The sequence below is a fragment of the Balaenoptera borealis genome (assembly GCF_965194805.1).
Source record: "Balaenoptera borealis genome assembly, chromosome: 15".
In the NCBI taxonomy this organism is placed as follows: domain Eukaryota; kingdom Metazoa; phylum Chordata; class Mammalia; order Artiodactyla; family Balaenopteridae; genus Balaenoptera; species Balaenoptera borealis.
In genome coordinates this window covers 73,489,263-73,505,779 of record NC_138871.1, presented here as the reverse complement: position 1 = coordinate 73,505,779, position 16,517 = coordinate 73,489,263, and the positions used below count along the sequence as shown (strand labels likewise).

The 16,517-nt window shown below is 35.5% G+C and overlaps 1 protein-coding gene across 5 annotated transcripts in view; it reads right to left on the bottom strand.

The window, feature by feature from the left end:
- ATAD2B (ATPase family AAA domain containing 2B) overlaps positions 1 to 16,517 on the bottom strand; it is a 159,482-nt gene that overhangs the window by 103,467 nt on the left and 39,498 nt on the right. For all 5 annotated transcript variants that reach the window (XR_014235273.1, XM_082358416.1, XM_082358417.1 and 2 more), the window contains 6 exons: positions 15,336 to 15,452; positions 12,078 to 12,153; positions 6,050 to 6,148; positions 4,013 to 4,124; positions 3,495 to 3,610; positions 1,843 to 2,017 (listed from right to left, as the gene is read on the bottom strand). Coding sequence is in view for 4 of the 5 variants with exons in the window: in XM_082358416.1 (XP_082214542.1) it covers positions 1,843 to 2,017; positions 3,495 to 3,610; positions 4,013 to 4,124; positions 6,050 to 6,148; positions 12,078 to 12,153; positions 15,336 to 15,452 (695 nt within the window). In the remaining variant the exon portion in view is untranslated. The remainder of the gene's footprint in view (positions 1 to 1,842; positions 2,018 to 3,494; positions 3,611 to 4,012; positions 4,125 to 6,049; positions 6,149 to 12,077; positions 12,154 to 15,335; positions 15,453 to 16,517) is intronic.

The following is a 16,517-nucleotide window of genomic DNA, read 5'->3' as shown; positions in this document are numbered from 1 at the left end:
TTTATGATTTTCTTAATAACATTTTCTTCTCTCTAGCTTACTTTATTGTAAGAATACAGTATATAGTACATAATACAAAACATACGTGCTGTTTATATTATTGGTAAGGCTTCCTATCAACAGTAGGCAATTAGTAGTTAAGTTTGCGGGGAGTCAAAAGTTATACACAGATTTTCAAATGCACAGAGATTAGTGCCCCTAACCCCTGTATTGTTCAAGGGTCAACTGTATACACTTCCTTTCGGTGAAAACTCACAGTAGTCCAGTTAGATAGGTATTATTTCCCCCATTTTATAGAGGAGGCAAATAAGGATCAGATGCTTTCATTTACTTAAAGTTACATACTTAATAGTAAAGCTAGATATAAACTAACACTTTTCTGACACCAAAGGCCTAACTCTTAGCCAATATATTGTACAGTCATCCCTCAGTATCCATGGGAGACTGGTTCCACGACTCCCCGCAGATACCAAAATACGAGGATGCTCAAGTCCCCTATATAAAATAGCATAGCACAGTCAGCCCTACATACCCATGGATTCCACACTTGTGGATTCAACCAACCGGAGACGAAATTGTTGCCTGAATCCGTGGATGTGGAACCAGCAGATATGGAAGGCCGACTGTACCTCCTTCATTTCATTTAGTGAATAGATCATATACTTAATTTAGGAATGTAGACTCTTTACATTTAAAAAGACAAAAATGACTATGAGCAGTTTTTTTAAAAAGAAAGCAAACATTTCAAATACTCTTACCCACAAAGAAAACTATGAAACAAATAAAGTAAATATAGATTTAAAAAACAGATTTATGCTATGGTTTTGAATGAAACCAAGAGACATTCCTATCCCAGTAGGAAGTGGCAAAAGGAATAACTCTGTCAAAAATTTAAAATTAAGTCATGGACAATTTGCCAGCATTCCCAAGCTAACTCTTCCCTAATCCACCGATGTTATTTTATATTATTTTCCAATTATTATTAAATTCTCTTGAAACATGAAGACTGCATATGTTTGACTTCCCAATAGACATTGAGCACCTTGAGGCTAAGAATTTTACTTTATTCCTCTTTCTAGAGCCCCCATTACCTAGAACACAGCAGTTTTTAATACTAATATAACTAAAAATAATATTTGAAGTGCTTTACCAATTACAAAGGACTTTGATACACATCAACTCAGTAATGGGTCTTCAACAAACGCTTGCTGAAAGCATTTTTTTAAATGTCATGTGAATTTCCTTAGACATAACAAAATATAAGTTGCATTACCAAGTATGACTGACTTCCTTCAGTAGCTCAAACAATTAAAAGTAAATTTATAACAGGACTAATTTTTATAAGTATTAGGAAATGATATTTTTAAAGTTACAGCCTACATGATATTATTCACTTACCTTACTCTGCCTTTTAAAAGCATTCACTTAATACTGAGTTCTTCCAGTACCATATTTACAACTCATGAAAATAAATAATATACGGCTTGCTGAGATTTCTTGCACAGATATTTAACTTTCTATGCTTGTTCTACTTCCTCAGTTAGATTATAATCTAGTGATATACATGTTATATCCAGGGTTCTCAAAAGCACTTAACATGGTATTATATGCCTAGTAGCCACCTCAGTAAATATTTTGTGAATCATCTTAAATTAGTACTAGTGAAACTGCTATTAAGTACCTCTAAGGCATACAAATTCATATTACTGATCCTAAATTTAACATTGGAAATTGACTGGAATTGATTGGAAAATATGACCCGTCATGAACAGTTTGTATTTATGGACCAAACGTGTGAAGTATTCTAAAGAAGATATTCTCATATTACCTGACTTCACTTACCTGATCAAAAAGAAGCCTAAGTTGCCGCTCAGATTCGCCAACCCACTTACTTAGACAGTCTGCTCCTTTTCGCATAAAAAAAGCCACCTTTTTGTCTCCTTGACTGCACTCATTAGCTAACGCTCTGGCAACCAAGGTTTTACCTGTGCCAGGAGGGCCATAAAACAAACAGCCCCTAGAGGAATAAAGAATCAATAAAAGTAGATAAATGTTACCACCAGCACTAATAACCAATACAAAAGCATGCACCTCCCATATAATTTTGTACTAATGTATATTTTTTTATTATTAGACACTGATATAGCTTTTTGTAGTACACAGACAAAAGTTTCACTTTGTTGAGAGTCCTCAAGGATGTTCTCAAAGAACCAAGCTTTGGTACACAAGAAATAGTTCAATCAGAGTAGAGAGTAATTTGGCAAGCTACATCAAAATTTTAAAGGTACTTTCCCTATGACCCAGAAATTTCACATTTTAGATTATATCATGTAGAAATAATCAAAAGAAAGTGATAGATAGATTTTTTTAAAAACCTAAATGCTATCTACTAACAAGGGACAGATAAATACACCACTACATCTGTAATTTAAACACTAGTATGATGTCAAAAAGAATAATACATTATTTATTGATATGGAAAGGTGTCTATAATACACTGTAAAGTGAAAAATAAAGTTACATAAGGGTATTATTGAATAATCTCATTTATATTAAATGTTTAAATGTGCATAATACAGGCAAAATATAAACTTAATATATGCATACATATATAAAAGAAAGCTGTTCATCCCTAAGGAGTAGGATTACTTTCTGCTTATAATACTTTTCGTTTATCACTCCATTTTTTAAAGTTTCTCCCAAGGCTATACTACTTTAATGGCTTTGAAAAAAATAACAATTATTTTTAAAATTCAAGTTATATCATATAAGAAGTAAATAAATTGCTACTATGATTTCTAAAAGCCACTGCAGAATTACAGGCCAACTCTTAACCCACTCAAATAGAAGATGACTCTTTAACAAGATTTTCTACATCCTTAAACACATGAATAATAAATTAGAAACACATGAATAAGAAATTAGATATAAAAAGGGATATTTCGCAGTTTAAGTCTATATGCACATCTTCAAAGTATTTTATTCTGCCCAATTTCCTTTGACATAATTTCTCAGCCTTTCCTAATAGTTAACTAGCTAACCACCTCATGATCAAACACAATTAATCTGATCATAAAAATAAACTATCAAGCTTACCATTTCAAAAATACCACATCAATGAGTCAAAGAAACACTTAGCTGAAACTGTGCTTTCAAAGACTAACCAGTATACCGTATCAAACTGAACGCTATTAGGAGACCAAATTAAGGAAAATCCACTTAGGCAATCCACTTGTAAATTCAAGGCCTGCGTAAAGAATCTCATTCTGTGTCTGACTCTTAAATGCTGAAATATAAACTTCAAGAACACACTTAGTACCACAGCTTTTGAGCCCTAAATAATAAAATTTCATTCCTAATTCTCATTGCTATAACACATCAAATAAATACATATGAAATATTTATAAATAATATTTAGATTTATAATCACCTACTAATTGAAATTTGATAAATTAACAGTAATAAAAATAATATACATCTAGGACATTACTCACCTTGGAGGCTGAATTTTAAATTTTTCAAAAATTTCTGGATATAAAAGTGGAAATACTACCATTTCCTTTAGTGCATGAATATGATGGCTCAATCCACCTATGCTATCAAACCGCACCTTGGAAAGAAGTGGAAAAGTTTATTACAAAATAATTTTAATCTTATATAGATTTATTTTTAATTTATGAGATAATCTTATGATTCCAAAATACATGCCTGCAGCAGGAACTGAAGCTTAAACATAAAGTTCATATATAAAGTTAAACAGAGTTCAAAAAACTATACTTTGGGGAATTCCCTGGAGGTCCAGTGGTTAGGACTCTGCACTTCCACTGCAGGGGGCACGGGTTCAATCCCTGGTTGGGGAACTAAGATCTCGCTTGCCGCGCGACTAAAGAACAAAAAAAAAAACCCCCACTAACAATGGTGATCTTCTACTTCTATTGTGTGTTGCGTTAGAAACAAGTAATGACCTTTAAAAAAAAAAAACTATTTACAGAAAAACATTTACAAAACTTACTGATTTATCAATGTTCATTGGATCAACATCAGCCAAGCTTGCACCCACTTTGACACGTTCTCGGAGAATACCACTAGCTAAATCTTCTGCTCTTAAGTTCATAGGCAAACATCTGAAATTCATAAACATTCAAGTAGATAGCATTAAAAGTTTCATATTCTTAATGTCATAAGCAAGTTTAAATCTTTGTTGACACATTTTCATCTTCCTCCCTTTTCTCATAACCCAGAAAATGCCAAGAGATTTCATATTTTAAAACTATTTTTCCTAAATTCTTTTCAACAGGACAGAAATAAATTTATTCACTAGAGAAAGCAAATAAGATCATGAATCTCTTTGTCCAAAAAGCCCAATCTAGTCTAAATTAGAAAACTTAACAAACCTGATATTCCACATTACGTAAGCATAAAATAAGAAGACCTACTATAAATACTAAAATACATGGCATTAAATGAACTCAAGCTTTATTATAACATTTAAATTTATCCTCAGATATTATGTGGGTATGTCTACTCAGTTTACATGATTGAAGAAATAAATTTCCCTCCCTTTTATTCAAGGGAAACCAATTTGAGACTCTATTTTGAAAACTAAGCATTATCTTTTGTGTGACTACCTTAAAATACATTTTTAGCTACTTAAAATCCTATACGATATTAATGTAATTACCCCTAAGAAAATATAATCTACTTCCTGTTTTAACACTGCGTAAACACCAAAAGATGACATAAATAGCCTAAAAAAAGTATAGCTTCTACAATGAATGTACTTTCACTGACATTTCTGAATTCTAACTTACTTTAAAAATCTATTTCCAAAGCAGGTAACAGAATAGTTCAGATTAAAGAGGCATTAAATTCTTTTATATAAACTTAGATTTTTCTCTTACATTTTCTTTCCATCATCCACATGTGGAACTCTTTTTAGCATACAATCTACACCAACCCAAACTTGTTTCCAAGACCAGCTAACTGAAAACTTGGTATTTCTACAATAGATATATAATGCCAAATTATAGAAATGCTTTCCTAAACGTAAAATTTCTAAATAAAATGTACCGCTAGTATTATAAATATAAGCTAGAAAATTAACTTAAATTTTAAAGAATAAATTATAATTTGATGCTTTAATAACTTACTAGACAAAATACTGATTCTCTCCCCCACTGAAAACTCTCAAGATTTTAGTGAGCCATATAGCAATGAGTCATTGACTCTAGTTAAGCAAAGACCACCAGAAGCACTCATTAAACCAAAGCTAAAACAAGTTTTCCAACAAAACCCAAGGGCTCCTGAAATAATTCCATTAAAAACAAAATCTTACTCTTGAGTGCTATAATCATTATAAGCATCTAAAATCAACCTCATTAAATGGATTTGGATTAGAGGAGATGTACTGAAGAAGAGACTGTCCAAGAGGCTGGCCTCTTTCCCTGGCTCTTTCTTTACCTTCCCACACACTATTTTATTGAGTACTTACAAAGTAAGTATTTATGGGAAGTTTCCCAAGGTTAGATTTCTACTCTAAAAATTACTAAGTAAATACCAAGTCAGTGTATTACTCTAGACTAAAATATGTGTTAAGTATCACTGTTAGCAAAATGGTAGTACAGGTAAGAATCACATTCAAAAAGTTTAGGGCTTCCCTGGTGGCGCAGTGGTTAAGAATTCGCCTGCCAATGCAGGGGACACAGGTTCAAGTCCTGGTCCGGGAAGATCCCACATGCCGTGGAACAACTAAGTCAGTGCTCCACAACTACTGAGCCTGTGCTCTAGAGCCCGTGAGCCACAACTACTGAAGCCCGCATGCCTAGAGCCCGTGCTCCGCAACAAGAGAAGCCACTGCAATGAGAAGCCCGCGCACCACAACGAAGAGTAGCCCCCACTCGCCACTACTAGAGAAAGCCCGCGCACAGCAACAAAGACCCAATGCAGCCAAAAATAAATAAATAAAATAAATAAATTAAAAAAAAAAAAAAAAGTTTAAACTGCTATTCCTTTTTTCTATCATGGAAATAATAATTAAAACTTTACTAACCTATTTCTTGCTCTTGCCATGCTCTTTGATTTCCTTCTTTCAAAGCGTTCTTCATCAGAAGAAGTTGTGTCACTACTATGAATGGCATGCTTCTTTCTCCTATTTAAAGAGAGTAAAATCCTTTAAATCATTACAGCAGCAAAGGGCTTTTAAAAACACACTCTGAGCATCATATCTACTATTAGCTCAGTAAAAAATATACAGTCACTCATTCATTTGGCAAATATTTATTAAGATCCCTATACTCATGCAATTTACATCTGATGAAGTAAAAATATGTTAAGTTCTACAGAGAAAAAAGAAAAACAGGAGGAGGAGGAGAGGGAGGCTATAATTTTTTAAATAGGGTAGTTCATAAAGGCATCAAGCAACAAATTGAATTTGCATCCAAATTTAGGGAATGTCTATCACTGATTGATAAATACCATCAAACTCTTATTAGAAAAGAAAGTTTATCTTTTTCTCTTCTTATTTTCCCTTTCCCAAATAATCAGAAAACAGTCCAGACACTAAAGAAAATAATATATTGGTTTACAGAGAGACAAGGGTTTCCTCTTTCCACTTAAGACTTATATCCTGTTTGAATTTCTTACAAAATGTATAAAGTATTTTTGATGAAATAAACAAAGAAATAGTTTACAAACAATCAGAACTACTATGGAATGAGTAGATAATGTATCAAGCTAAAATCATCCTCGAAGAAAAATAATACTTAATAAATGCTTCATTATTAATATACTTGATGACATCTCTATGATACCTATGGTAATCATACAAAATGGAATCACTGTAAATTAATTTACTTCAAACTCAAATTGTCTTTCAAGGATGGTCCACAGCCTGTGTATCCCTATTTTACTGCAATTCCCACCAACCACAATAGCAAACCCAGATTTTCCCCAACTCTCATTAAGATCTTTAACCTGTCTAATATTCCTTCTCCTGATTAATAGAAGTCCCTTCATTTCATCCTGCATCAGTTTTTAATGTCTCCCAAAACTTCAGGCAGACTGTTGCAATAACTACCTACTCAATCTTTGCAATTTAAAAAGTTAATGTTGGGCTTCCCTGGTGGTGCAGTGGTTGAGAATCTGCCTGCCAGTGCAGGGGACGCAGGTTCGAGCCCTGGTCTGGGAAGATCCCACATGCCACGGAGCGACTAGGCCCGTGAGCCACAATTACTGAGCCTGCGCGTCTGGAGCCTGTGCTCCACAACAAGAGAGGCCGCGATAGTGAGAGGCCCGTGCACCGCGATGAAGAGTGGCCCCCGCTTGCTGCAACTAGAGAAAGCCCTCACACAGAAACGAAGACCCAATACAGCCATAAATAAATAAATAAATAAATAAATAAATAAATAATTTTTTTAAAAGGGGGGGGAGCGCAAAAAAGACAAAGAAAAATGAGAGAAAAGGCAAGTGCCACAGAGGACCAATGCCCAATGTTGGACTAACATAAGAGTAGTTATTAAGCAGATGAGGAAAAAAATGAAGAGAAGAAACCTAACAAAAAATAATACAAGAAAATATCCCAGAGTTGAAAAAAGAAAATCTCCAAACCAATAGGGCCTAGAGCAAAAGGCTCAAAAAAAATGAACAAACGAACAAAAAAAATATATATACACACATATATATATATTTATGTGCATCTACAAAGAAACAAGAAATTAAACCAGACTGAATTCTCAACAGCAACAATATGTCATGGAGTACGGTGAAGCAAGAACTTTAAAGGTTTAGAGGAAACCTATTTGGATCTAGAATTCTCTTAACTCACGAAACTACTGGGAACTATGAAAATAAAAGACATTTTCAAAGATGCAAAGATGCAAAATTGACTTCCACACATTCTTTCCGAGTAAATTACTTGAGATTATATTCCTGCAAAATGAAACAGTAAAGCAAAAAGCAGAAAGACATCAGATCCAGTAAGTGGTGGATCCAAACAATGAAAGCAATCTTAAGTCCTACAGCAGTCACTTTGCAGCAGGTCTAAAAAAATATCCCCCCAAAGTGGAACAGAAAGATGACATTAGGAGAGATGTCATCTGACAAAAAAAATATGAATGTTTTGGTATGTTCAGAAGCTTGGAAAACTTGAGACTATTGAATGTTAAAAAAAGGAGAATTCTTGGGACTTCCCTGGTGGTCCACTGGTTAAGACTCCGAATTCCCAATGCAGAGGGCCGGAATTCTGGTCAGGGAACTAGATCCTACATGCCGCAACTACGATCCCGCATGCTGCAACTAAAGATCCCACATGCGGCAATGAAGATCCCACATGCCTCAATTAAGACCCAGCGCAGCTAAATAAATAAATAAATTTAAAAAATAAAAAAAAAAGAAGAAGAAGAACTCTTGAAATTATCACCTTTACTGAGACTATCAGGAGATCTCATTGGGTCCTTTTTCTCCATTTACGTGAATCACTTCAAGAAGCCCCACACATTCCTGTCCCTGCAGGAATATGTAGGCTGTGCAGAAGGTGATACAATCGCCCCCCATTCCTATATCCCTTTGAACTCTATGTTCCCCTTCAACCCACTATCTTTTTCCAAGCATTTGTCACCATCTGACACACTATGTTTATGTATCCATTAGTTTATCTCCCTCTAGTAGAATGTAAGCTCCGAGAGAACAGGGATTTTTACCTTTTTAACTTCTGAATATCCAATGCCTTGAATGATATTTGGTGCGTACAGAAGATATACAACATACATTTGTTGAATGAAAGAATAAACTTAATTCCAGGAGCATTTCCCATTGAGTGGCCAGAGGTAGTAACAAAATCCACAGAGGATATTTAACTCTAGCACTCTACATAGCTCTATGATGAAAAACACTGTCATTACTCATAGAAATGTAAAAACTATTCATTGGTTTTCAACTCTTAGAATTAACCTAGAAATAAATCAAGTAAGGCTTAATAACTGTCCCAGAACAAACTATAAGTGTTATCAGTCTTGGCAATATAAAAATGTAGAAGGAGTGAAGTGGAGAGAGTGGATATTAAGGTCCTAATCTTAAAAGTGAGGAGTCAAAAGATACTGTCTACAGTTAATGAAACAAAAATGGAGATTCAAGTATAATGATTCAAATTTCCTGTGACCAAAGAAGAACTGAGGTTAGTGTTACAACTGTATAAGGCTGAGGAAGAAATCAAAAGACAAGAAATAGAATGTCATTTATATAGTATATGGAAATAGCTATCAAAATAACCAAAAGCAGAAATGTTTAAATTGATTGCTAAATGACAAGATTGAAGGTGAGGAAAAGTGGGTTGGGGAATATTACTTTTATTAAACCTAGTCTACTAGCTATTTGAACCAAGTCTATGTATTACTTTGATAGGAAAAATTAAGTACAGAAAAAAGATCATCAGAAGCTAAGATTCAACACTGAAGTAAAAATGGCCCATGGGCTTCCCTGGTGGCGCAGTGGCTGAGAGTCCGCCTGCCAATGCAGGGGACACGGGTTCGAGCCCTGGTCTGGGAAGATCCCACATGCCGCGGAGCAACTGGGCCCGTGAGCCACAATTACTGAGCCTGCGCATCTGGAGCCTGTGCTCTGCAACAAGAGAGACCACGACAGTGAGAGGCCCGCGCACCGTGATGAAGAGTGGCCCCCGCTTGCCACAACTGGAGAAAGCCCTCGCACAGAAACGAAGACCCAACACAGCCAAAAATAAAATAAATAAATAAATAATTTAAAAATATTAAAAAAAAAAAAAAAAAAAAAGGCCCAAAAGCTGGTTGAGGTACAAAATCCTTAATCGGAACAGAAACCCTAGGAATTCCCTGGCGGTCCAGTGGCTAGGACTCTGCACTTTCACTGAGGAGGGCCCGGGTTCAAACATGGTCAGGAACTATAATAAAATCCCACAAGCAGCACGGTGTGGCCAAAAAAAAAACAACCAAAAAATCCTATTAGCCCCAATGGCAAGATTATTAACAATATTAACAACCACGAACCCTCAAAGATATAATACCATTACCACAAAATATATTTCTTAATCATCAATCTTAATGGGGACATGCTAGAGGCATTCCCAGTAAAGAAGTGGGGTACAAAATTAATATACAGAAATTAACTGTTCTCACATATAGAAATAACCACCTGAGAAAAAATATAAGAATGAAGAATGGAATAACGGGGGAAAAAAAAAGGACAGGGGCATCTTTTATGTAATATAATATTTATACATTATATATAATTTGATAATAAATGTGGCAACTGGTATCAATGGAGAAGTTATAGACTCATTCAATAAATGAGGTTGGGACAACTCATTTTCCACCTGGGAAAAAAGTTGGATCCATACTACAAATCTCACACAAGGATGAAATTCAAATGGATCAAAATTAAAGAGTAAAAAATGAAACATTAAAAATAAACAAAGGTTGTATATGCATAACTGATTCACTTTGCTGTACACCTGAAACTAACACAACATTGTAAATCAACTATACTCCAATAAAAATTAAATTAAAAAACAATCAGTATACTAAATGGGAAAAAAATAAAATAAAAATAAACAAAGGTGAACTTCCTTACAACTCTGGATTTGGGAAGGCTTTTCTAACTATGATTCAAAATCTAAAAGCCTTAGTAAGGCTGATAAATTTTACGATATAAAAATAAAAATTTTCTGGTAAAGACAACCAAAGGCAAAGTTAAAAGACAAACTCAGACCTGAGGAAAAAGACTGGCAATTTGTGACAAACGACTGATCTCTCTACTATATAAAGAAAGAACTACTAAAAATAGATTAAAAAGCAAGAACCTTCACATGGTCATATATTTTTGTAAAATTAGCAATAGTTATTAAACAAAAAAAAGAGAGCAAGAACCTATTAAAAAATAGGCAAACTTTACAAACAGACATTTCAGAAAAAAAGTAAATGTCTTTTAAACATATGAAAAATTACTCTCATGAGAGATATAAAAATAAACCTAGATTTCATTTTCAATTCTCAGACTGGCAAAAATCCAAAAGTTTGAAAATATGTTTTGCCGGCAGAAATATGGAAAAATTGGCACTTTGATACATTGCTGGGTGGACTGCAAAGTGATTCAATACCATTGAAGGTCATCAAAATTACAATTTCATATTCCCTTTAACTCAGAGATTCCACTTCTATGAAATTATCCTACAAATATACTTGCACACATGTAAGATGATGATTATGCAAGGGTATTCATTATATTGTATTTTATAATAGCAAAAGACTGAAAAGCAACCTGACTCTCAATAAAAAACTAATTTAAAAATTACAGTATATCTATATTATACATAGTAATGTTACACAACTATAAACATAAATGTGAAATTTCACTAAAATGAAAAGACAGTTTAAAAAAATCAAGTGAAAAATACAAGGTGTGGACAATGTGCACAGTATATTTTGTGTAAAAAGAAGGGATAACAATCAATATATGTATTAGCACATATATACATACATATACATGAACATATTCTTTAAGGATATACAAACCAATAAAAATGTTTCTGTGGGATAGTGAGAGGCTACTGAGGAGGCTAGAAAAAAGCTTTTCATGTTTATTTTTTTAATTTTATTTTTGAGCCATGGGGAATATATTACCTTTTCAGAAAACATAATAGACAAAATAATATTTCAAACTCAAAAAGCCTCCTTTGTATACCTAAAAGAAAGGGCAAAAGGAAACTAAAAGTAGCAAAGACTAATTGAATCAATGCACCCAATGAAAGCAATGTGAGTCTCTTAGATTCAACTCTACTAAGAGACCAGAGAGCTGTATAGCTTTAGGGAACATAACTGTTAAAACAAAAACCACTTTGGGCAAACTGAAACAGGAAGATAATAGTCACATATAGGGTAAAAACTATTAGTCACTAAAGAAAGATGCTATTTACTTCTTCATTGGCGTTGCCATTAACACCATCAATACCTATATTCTAACTGTAAGGCATTATACTATGTATTACTTAAAGGAGGTATCTAAATGATAGATGGAAATATTTCCTCCTTTCAAAAACTAACAAAACATACCTGATATGACTTCTTCTTGCTGGAGATCTGTGAATATCAAACAGCGTATTTTCCCTCTTTTTTTGATGAGCTGGTACTGAAAGAAAAAAAGAAAAAAAAAGACAACATAGAAATAACTGATAACAAATTGATAAACTGATGTATTAAAGAAGAAGAAATTAGTTCTGTTAACTTTCTGAACAGAAGCCAGTCATATGTCTTCAAGTCCTAAATGCTACCTAGAAGAAGCACAACAAAAATTAAAACTTTGTGGTAAATACTGTAAGTTTCAAATAAACATTCTAAGAAAGAATGTGAAGCTAAATCTTTGTGACTTTGGGTTAAACAAAGATTTCTTTGACACATCACCAAAGCACAACCCATTAAAAAATTTTTGAGAGCGACTTCCCTGGTGGCACAGTGGTTAAGAACCCGCCTGCCAATGCAGGGAACACTGGTTCAATCCCTGGTCTGGGAAGATCCCACATGGCTTGGAGCAACTAAGCCTGTGCGCCACAACTACTGAGCCTTCACTCTAGAGCCCGCGAGCCACAACTACTGAGCCCATGTGCCACAACTACTGAAGCCCAGGTGCCTAGAGCCTGTGCTCTGCAACAAGAGAAGCCACCGCAATGAGAAGCCCACGCACCGCAATGAAGAGTAGCCCCCACTCTCCGCAGCTAACTAGAGAAAGCCTGTGCGCAGCAACGAAGACCCAAAGCAGCCAAAAATAAATAAATAAATAAATTTATAAAAAATAAATTTTTTCATAAACTGAAATTCATCAAAATTACAAATTCTTCTCTCTGAAAGACACTATTAAGAGAATTTTTTTTAATAGTAATCTTTTATTTATTTATTTATTATATTTATTTTTGGCTGTGTTGGGTCTTCGTTTCTGTGCGAGGGCTTCCTCTAGTTGCGGCAAGCGGGGGCCACTCTTAATCGCGGTGCGCGGGCCTCTTCACTATCGTGGCCTCGCTTGTTGCAGAGCACAGGCTCCAGACGCGCAGGCTCAGAAGTTGTGGCTCACGGGCCTAGTTGCTCTGTGGCATGTGGGATCCTCCCAGACCAGGGCTCAAACCTGTGTCCCCTGCATTAGCAGGCAGATTCTAAACCACTGCACCATCAGGGAAGCCCAAGAGAACTGTTTTTAAAAGCTACAGACTGAGAAACTATTTACAAATCACAAGGACTGATATCTGAAGTACATAAGGAACTCTCAAAACTTCAACAATAAAAAAACAAAGAGCTGAATTGAAAAAATGGGCAAGAGATTTGAATATTTCACCAGAGATAATGTTGGCAAATCAGCACGTAAAAATATGCTCAACATCATTAGTAATTAGGGAAATGAAAATTAAAACTACAATAAATATGTACTAAAATTAATTTGAAAAAATGACCACACCAAATGTTGGCAAGAATATGGAGCAACTGAAACTCTCATACACTCTTAGTGAGAATGTAAGCAGTATAATCACCTTGGAAAAGAGTTTGGTAATTTCTTAGAAACTTAAACATACACATAATCATAAAACGCAGCCATTCCACTCCTAGGTGTTTATAAGAAAAATGAAAATACATGTCCAAAGTCTTGCAAACATATGTTCATAACAACTTTATTTATAATAGCCAGACACCAGAAATGTCAACAATCCAAATGTCCATCAACAAATGAATGGATAAACAAATTGTGATATACCCATACAATGGAATGCTACTCAGCAATAAAAAGAAAAACACTACTGTTATAGTCGACAACATGTTATTATTATTATATTGAGTGAAAGAAGTCAGACAAAAAAAAGAGTATATACTGTATATAATATTAAAGAAAATGTAAACTTATCTATGGTGACAGAAAGCAGATGAGATCTGTCACTGCCTGAGGGTTAGGAGTGGGGAGGCAAAAAGAAAAGTTAGGAGTAGATTATAAACAGGCAGAACGAAATTTGGGGGAGTTGATGAACATGTTCATTACCTTGAGTGCGGTGACAGTTTCATAGGTATATCCCTCAGTTCAAACTTGCCAAATTGTACACATGAAATATTATATATGCAATGGCAGTGAACTACATATAAATTATACCTCTTTAATAACGCTTTAAAAAGAAAAAACCTAGAAAAATGGCTCACAATCTTTTTTCTGTCCCAACATACCTCCCCCATTATTAACAGGGCTATCTTTGACAGTGATTCCTAACTGGAGTAGAGAAATGTCTACATACTTGGGCAAGCTTCTCGTGAAGTAACTCTAATAATTCCAGAGAATCAATCACTGCTTCAGAGCGTTAAGAATTTGAATAAAATGATCCAGGTTCTTCCTTGAAAACATTATGCTAAGTGAAAGAAGCTAGACACAAAAGGTCACATATAGGCAAATCTATCGAGACAGAAAGTATCAATACATTAGTGATTGCTAAGGGCTGTGGGGATGGAAATGTCCTGGAATGAGATAGTGGTGATGACTGCTCACCCTTGTGAATATACTAAAAAGCAATAAATTGTACAGATTAAAAATCAGCAAAACGTAGCAAAAATGGTGAATTTCATGATATGTGAATTTTATTTCAATTTTTTAAGAATTGGAGGATGGGCTTCCCTGGTGGCGCAGTGGCTAAGAATCCACCTGCCAATGCAGGGGACACGGGTTCGATCCCTGGTCCGGGAAAATCCCACATGCCGCAGAGCAACTAAGCCCGTGCACCACAACTACTGAGCCTGCGCTCTAGAGCCCGCAAGCTACAGCTACTGAGCCCATGTGCCACAACTACTGAAGCCTGAGCGCCTAGAGCCCGTGCTCTGCAAAGAGAAGCCACCACAATTAGAAGCCCGTGCACTGCAATGGAGAGAAGTCCACGCACAGCAACGAAGACCCAACACAGCCAAAAATAAATTAAAAAAAAAAAAAAAAAAAAAGAATTGGAGGAAATCAATAGTGATGGAATTTCCCAACAGCTGGGAAGAAAGTCAATAAAACAGTACCTGTGGAACTGATTACCTGTCATTAGATTTAAGAGCATTAAGATAAACTTTTTCCTTCTCAAAAAAAAAAAACAAAAACAAAACACAAACAGGTTACTGGCCAAGTTGCCCTTTTCTGACTTTAGCTAAATTATCAATACTTAACCACTTGGAACACAGAGAAACTTGCCCTAAAGAACTGCTATAAGAGATTTCATTCTTTTAAATTCAGCAACAGTGATTTTTTTAAGGGGTGGAGTAGAATAAGCTACTCCACTACAAAAAGGAAAGAAGTTACTTAGAGTCTCTTACCTATTGGAGGTGCTTGGTATCGATCCACTGTTTTTCTTTGTCTCAAATTATATGGCCTGTCGTTTTCTTCTCCTTCTGCCTCTTCAACCTCAATATCTCCATCTTCCTCTTGAGATTCTAGTTTCACACACACACACACACACACAAAAAAATACTGTTTTAATCCACAAGGATTGGTCCACTCTAGAACTGAATATTTATATTTTAATTTTATTCTTTCTGCACAAGTGAGCTTTAAAAGTGTCAACATTGTATGATACAGCATAAATCAATACAATTAAAAATGAACCCTGATGGGGACTTCCCTGGTGGCGCAGTGGTTAAGAATCCACCTGCCAATGGAGGGGACACGGGTTCAATCCCTGGTCCGGGAAGAGATCCCACATGCCGCAGAGCAACTAAGCCCTTGTGCCACAACTACTGAGCCTGCACTCTAGAGCCCGCGAGCCACAACTACTGAGCCCTCGAACCACAACTACTGAAGCCCACACGCCTAGAGCCCAGAGTCCATGCTCCGCAACAAGAGAAGCCACCTCAATGAGAAGCCCGTGCACCACAACGAAGAGTAGCCCCCGCTCACCGCAACTAGAGAAAGCCCGCGTGCAGCAACAAAGACCCAGCGCAGCCCAAATTAAATACATTAATTAAAAAAAAAAAACGACAGATGTAAAAGAAAATGCCTTTCTTACAAATATTAGTTCTCTGCTAAATATATCAATATGATCATATTTGAGCTCCTGATTTACCTATGACCTTTCAATCTTTCTGTATTACCTTTTTGGTCATACAAAGCAATAATAGAATATGATTCAAAACTTTATTACAGCACACTTCATTCAATGCCCAATTAACCACTGAATAAGGTCAGTATTCACATACTACTTGATAGTTCAAAAAAAAAATTCTTAAAAGATAATTACTAATCTTACAGCAAGAGCTGTTGGACTTCCCTGGTGGCGCAGTGGTTGAGAATATGCCTGCTAATGCAGGGGACACGGGTTCCAGCCCTGGTCTGGGAAGATCCCACATGCCACAGAGCAACTAGGCCCGTGAGCCACAACTACTGAGCCTGCGCGACTGGAGCCTGTGCTCCGCAACAAGAGAGGCCACGATAATGAGAGGCCCGCGCACCGAGTGGACCCCACTCGCCGCAACTAGAGAAAGCCCTCCCACAGAAACGAA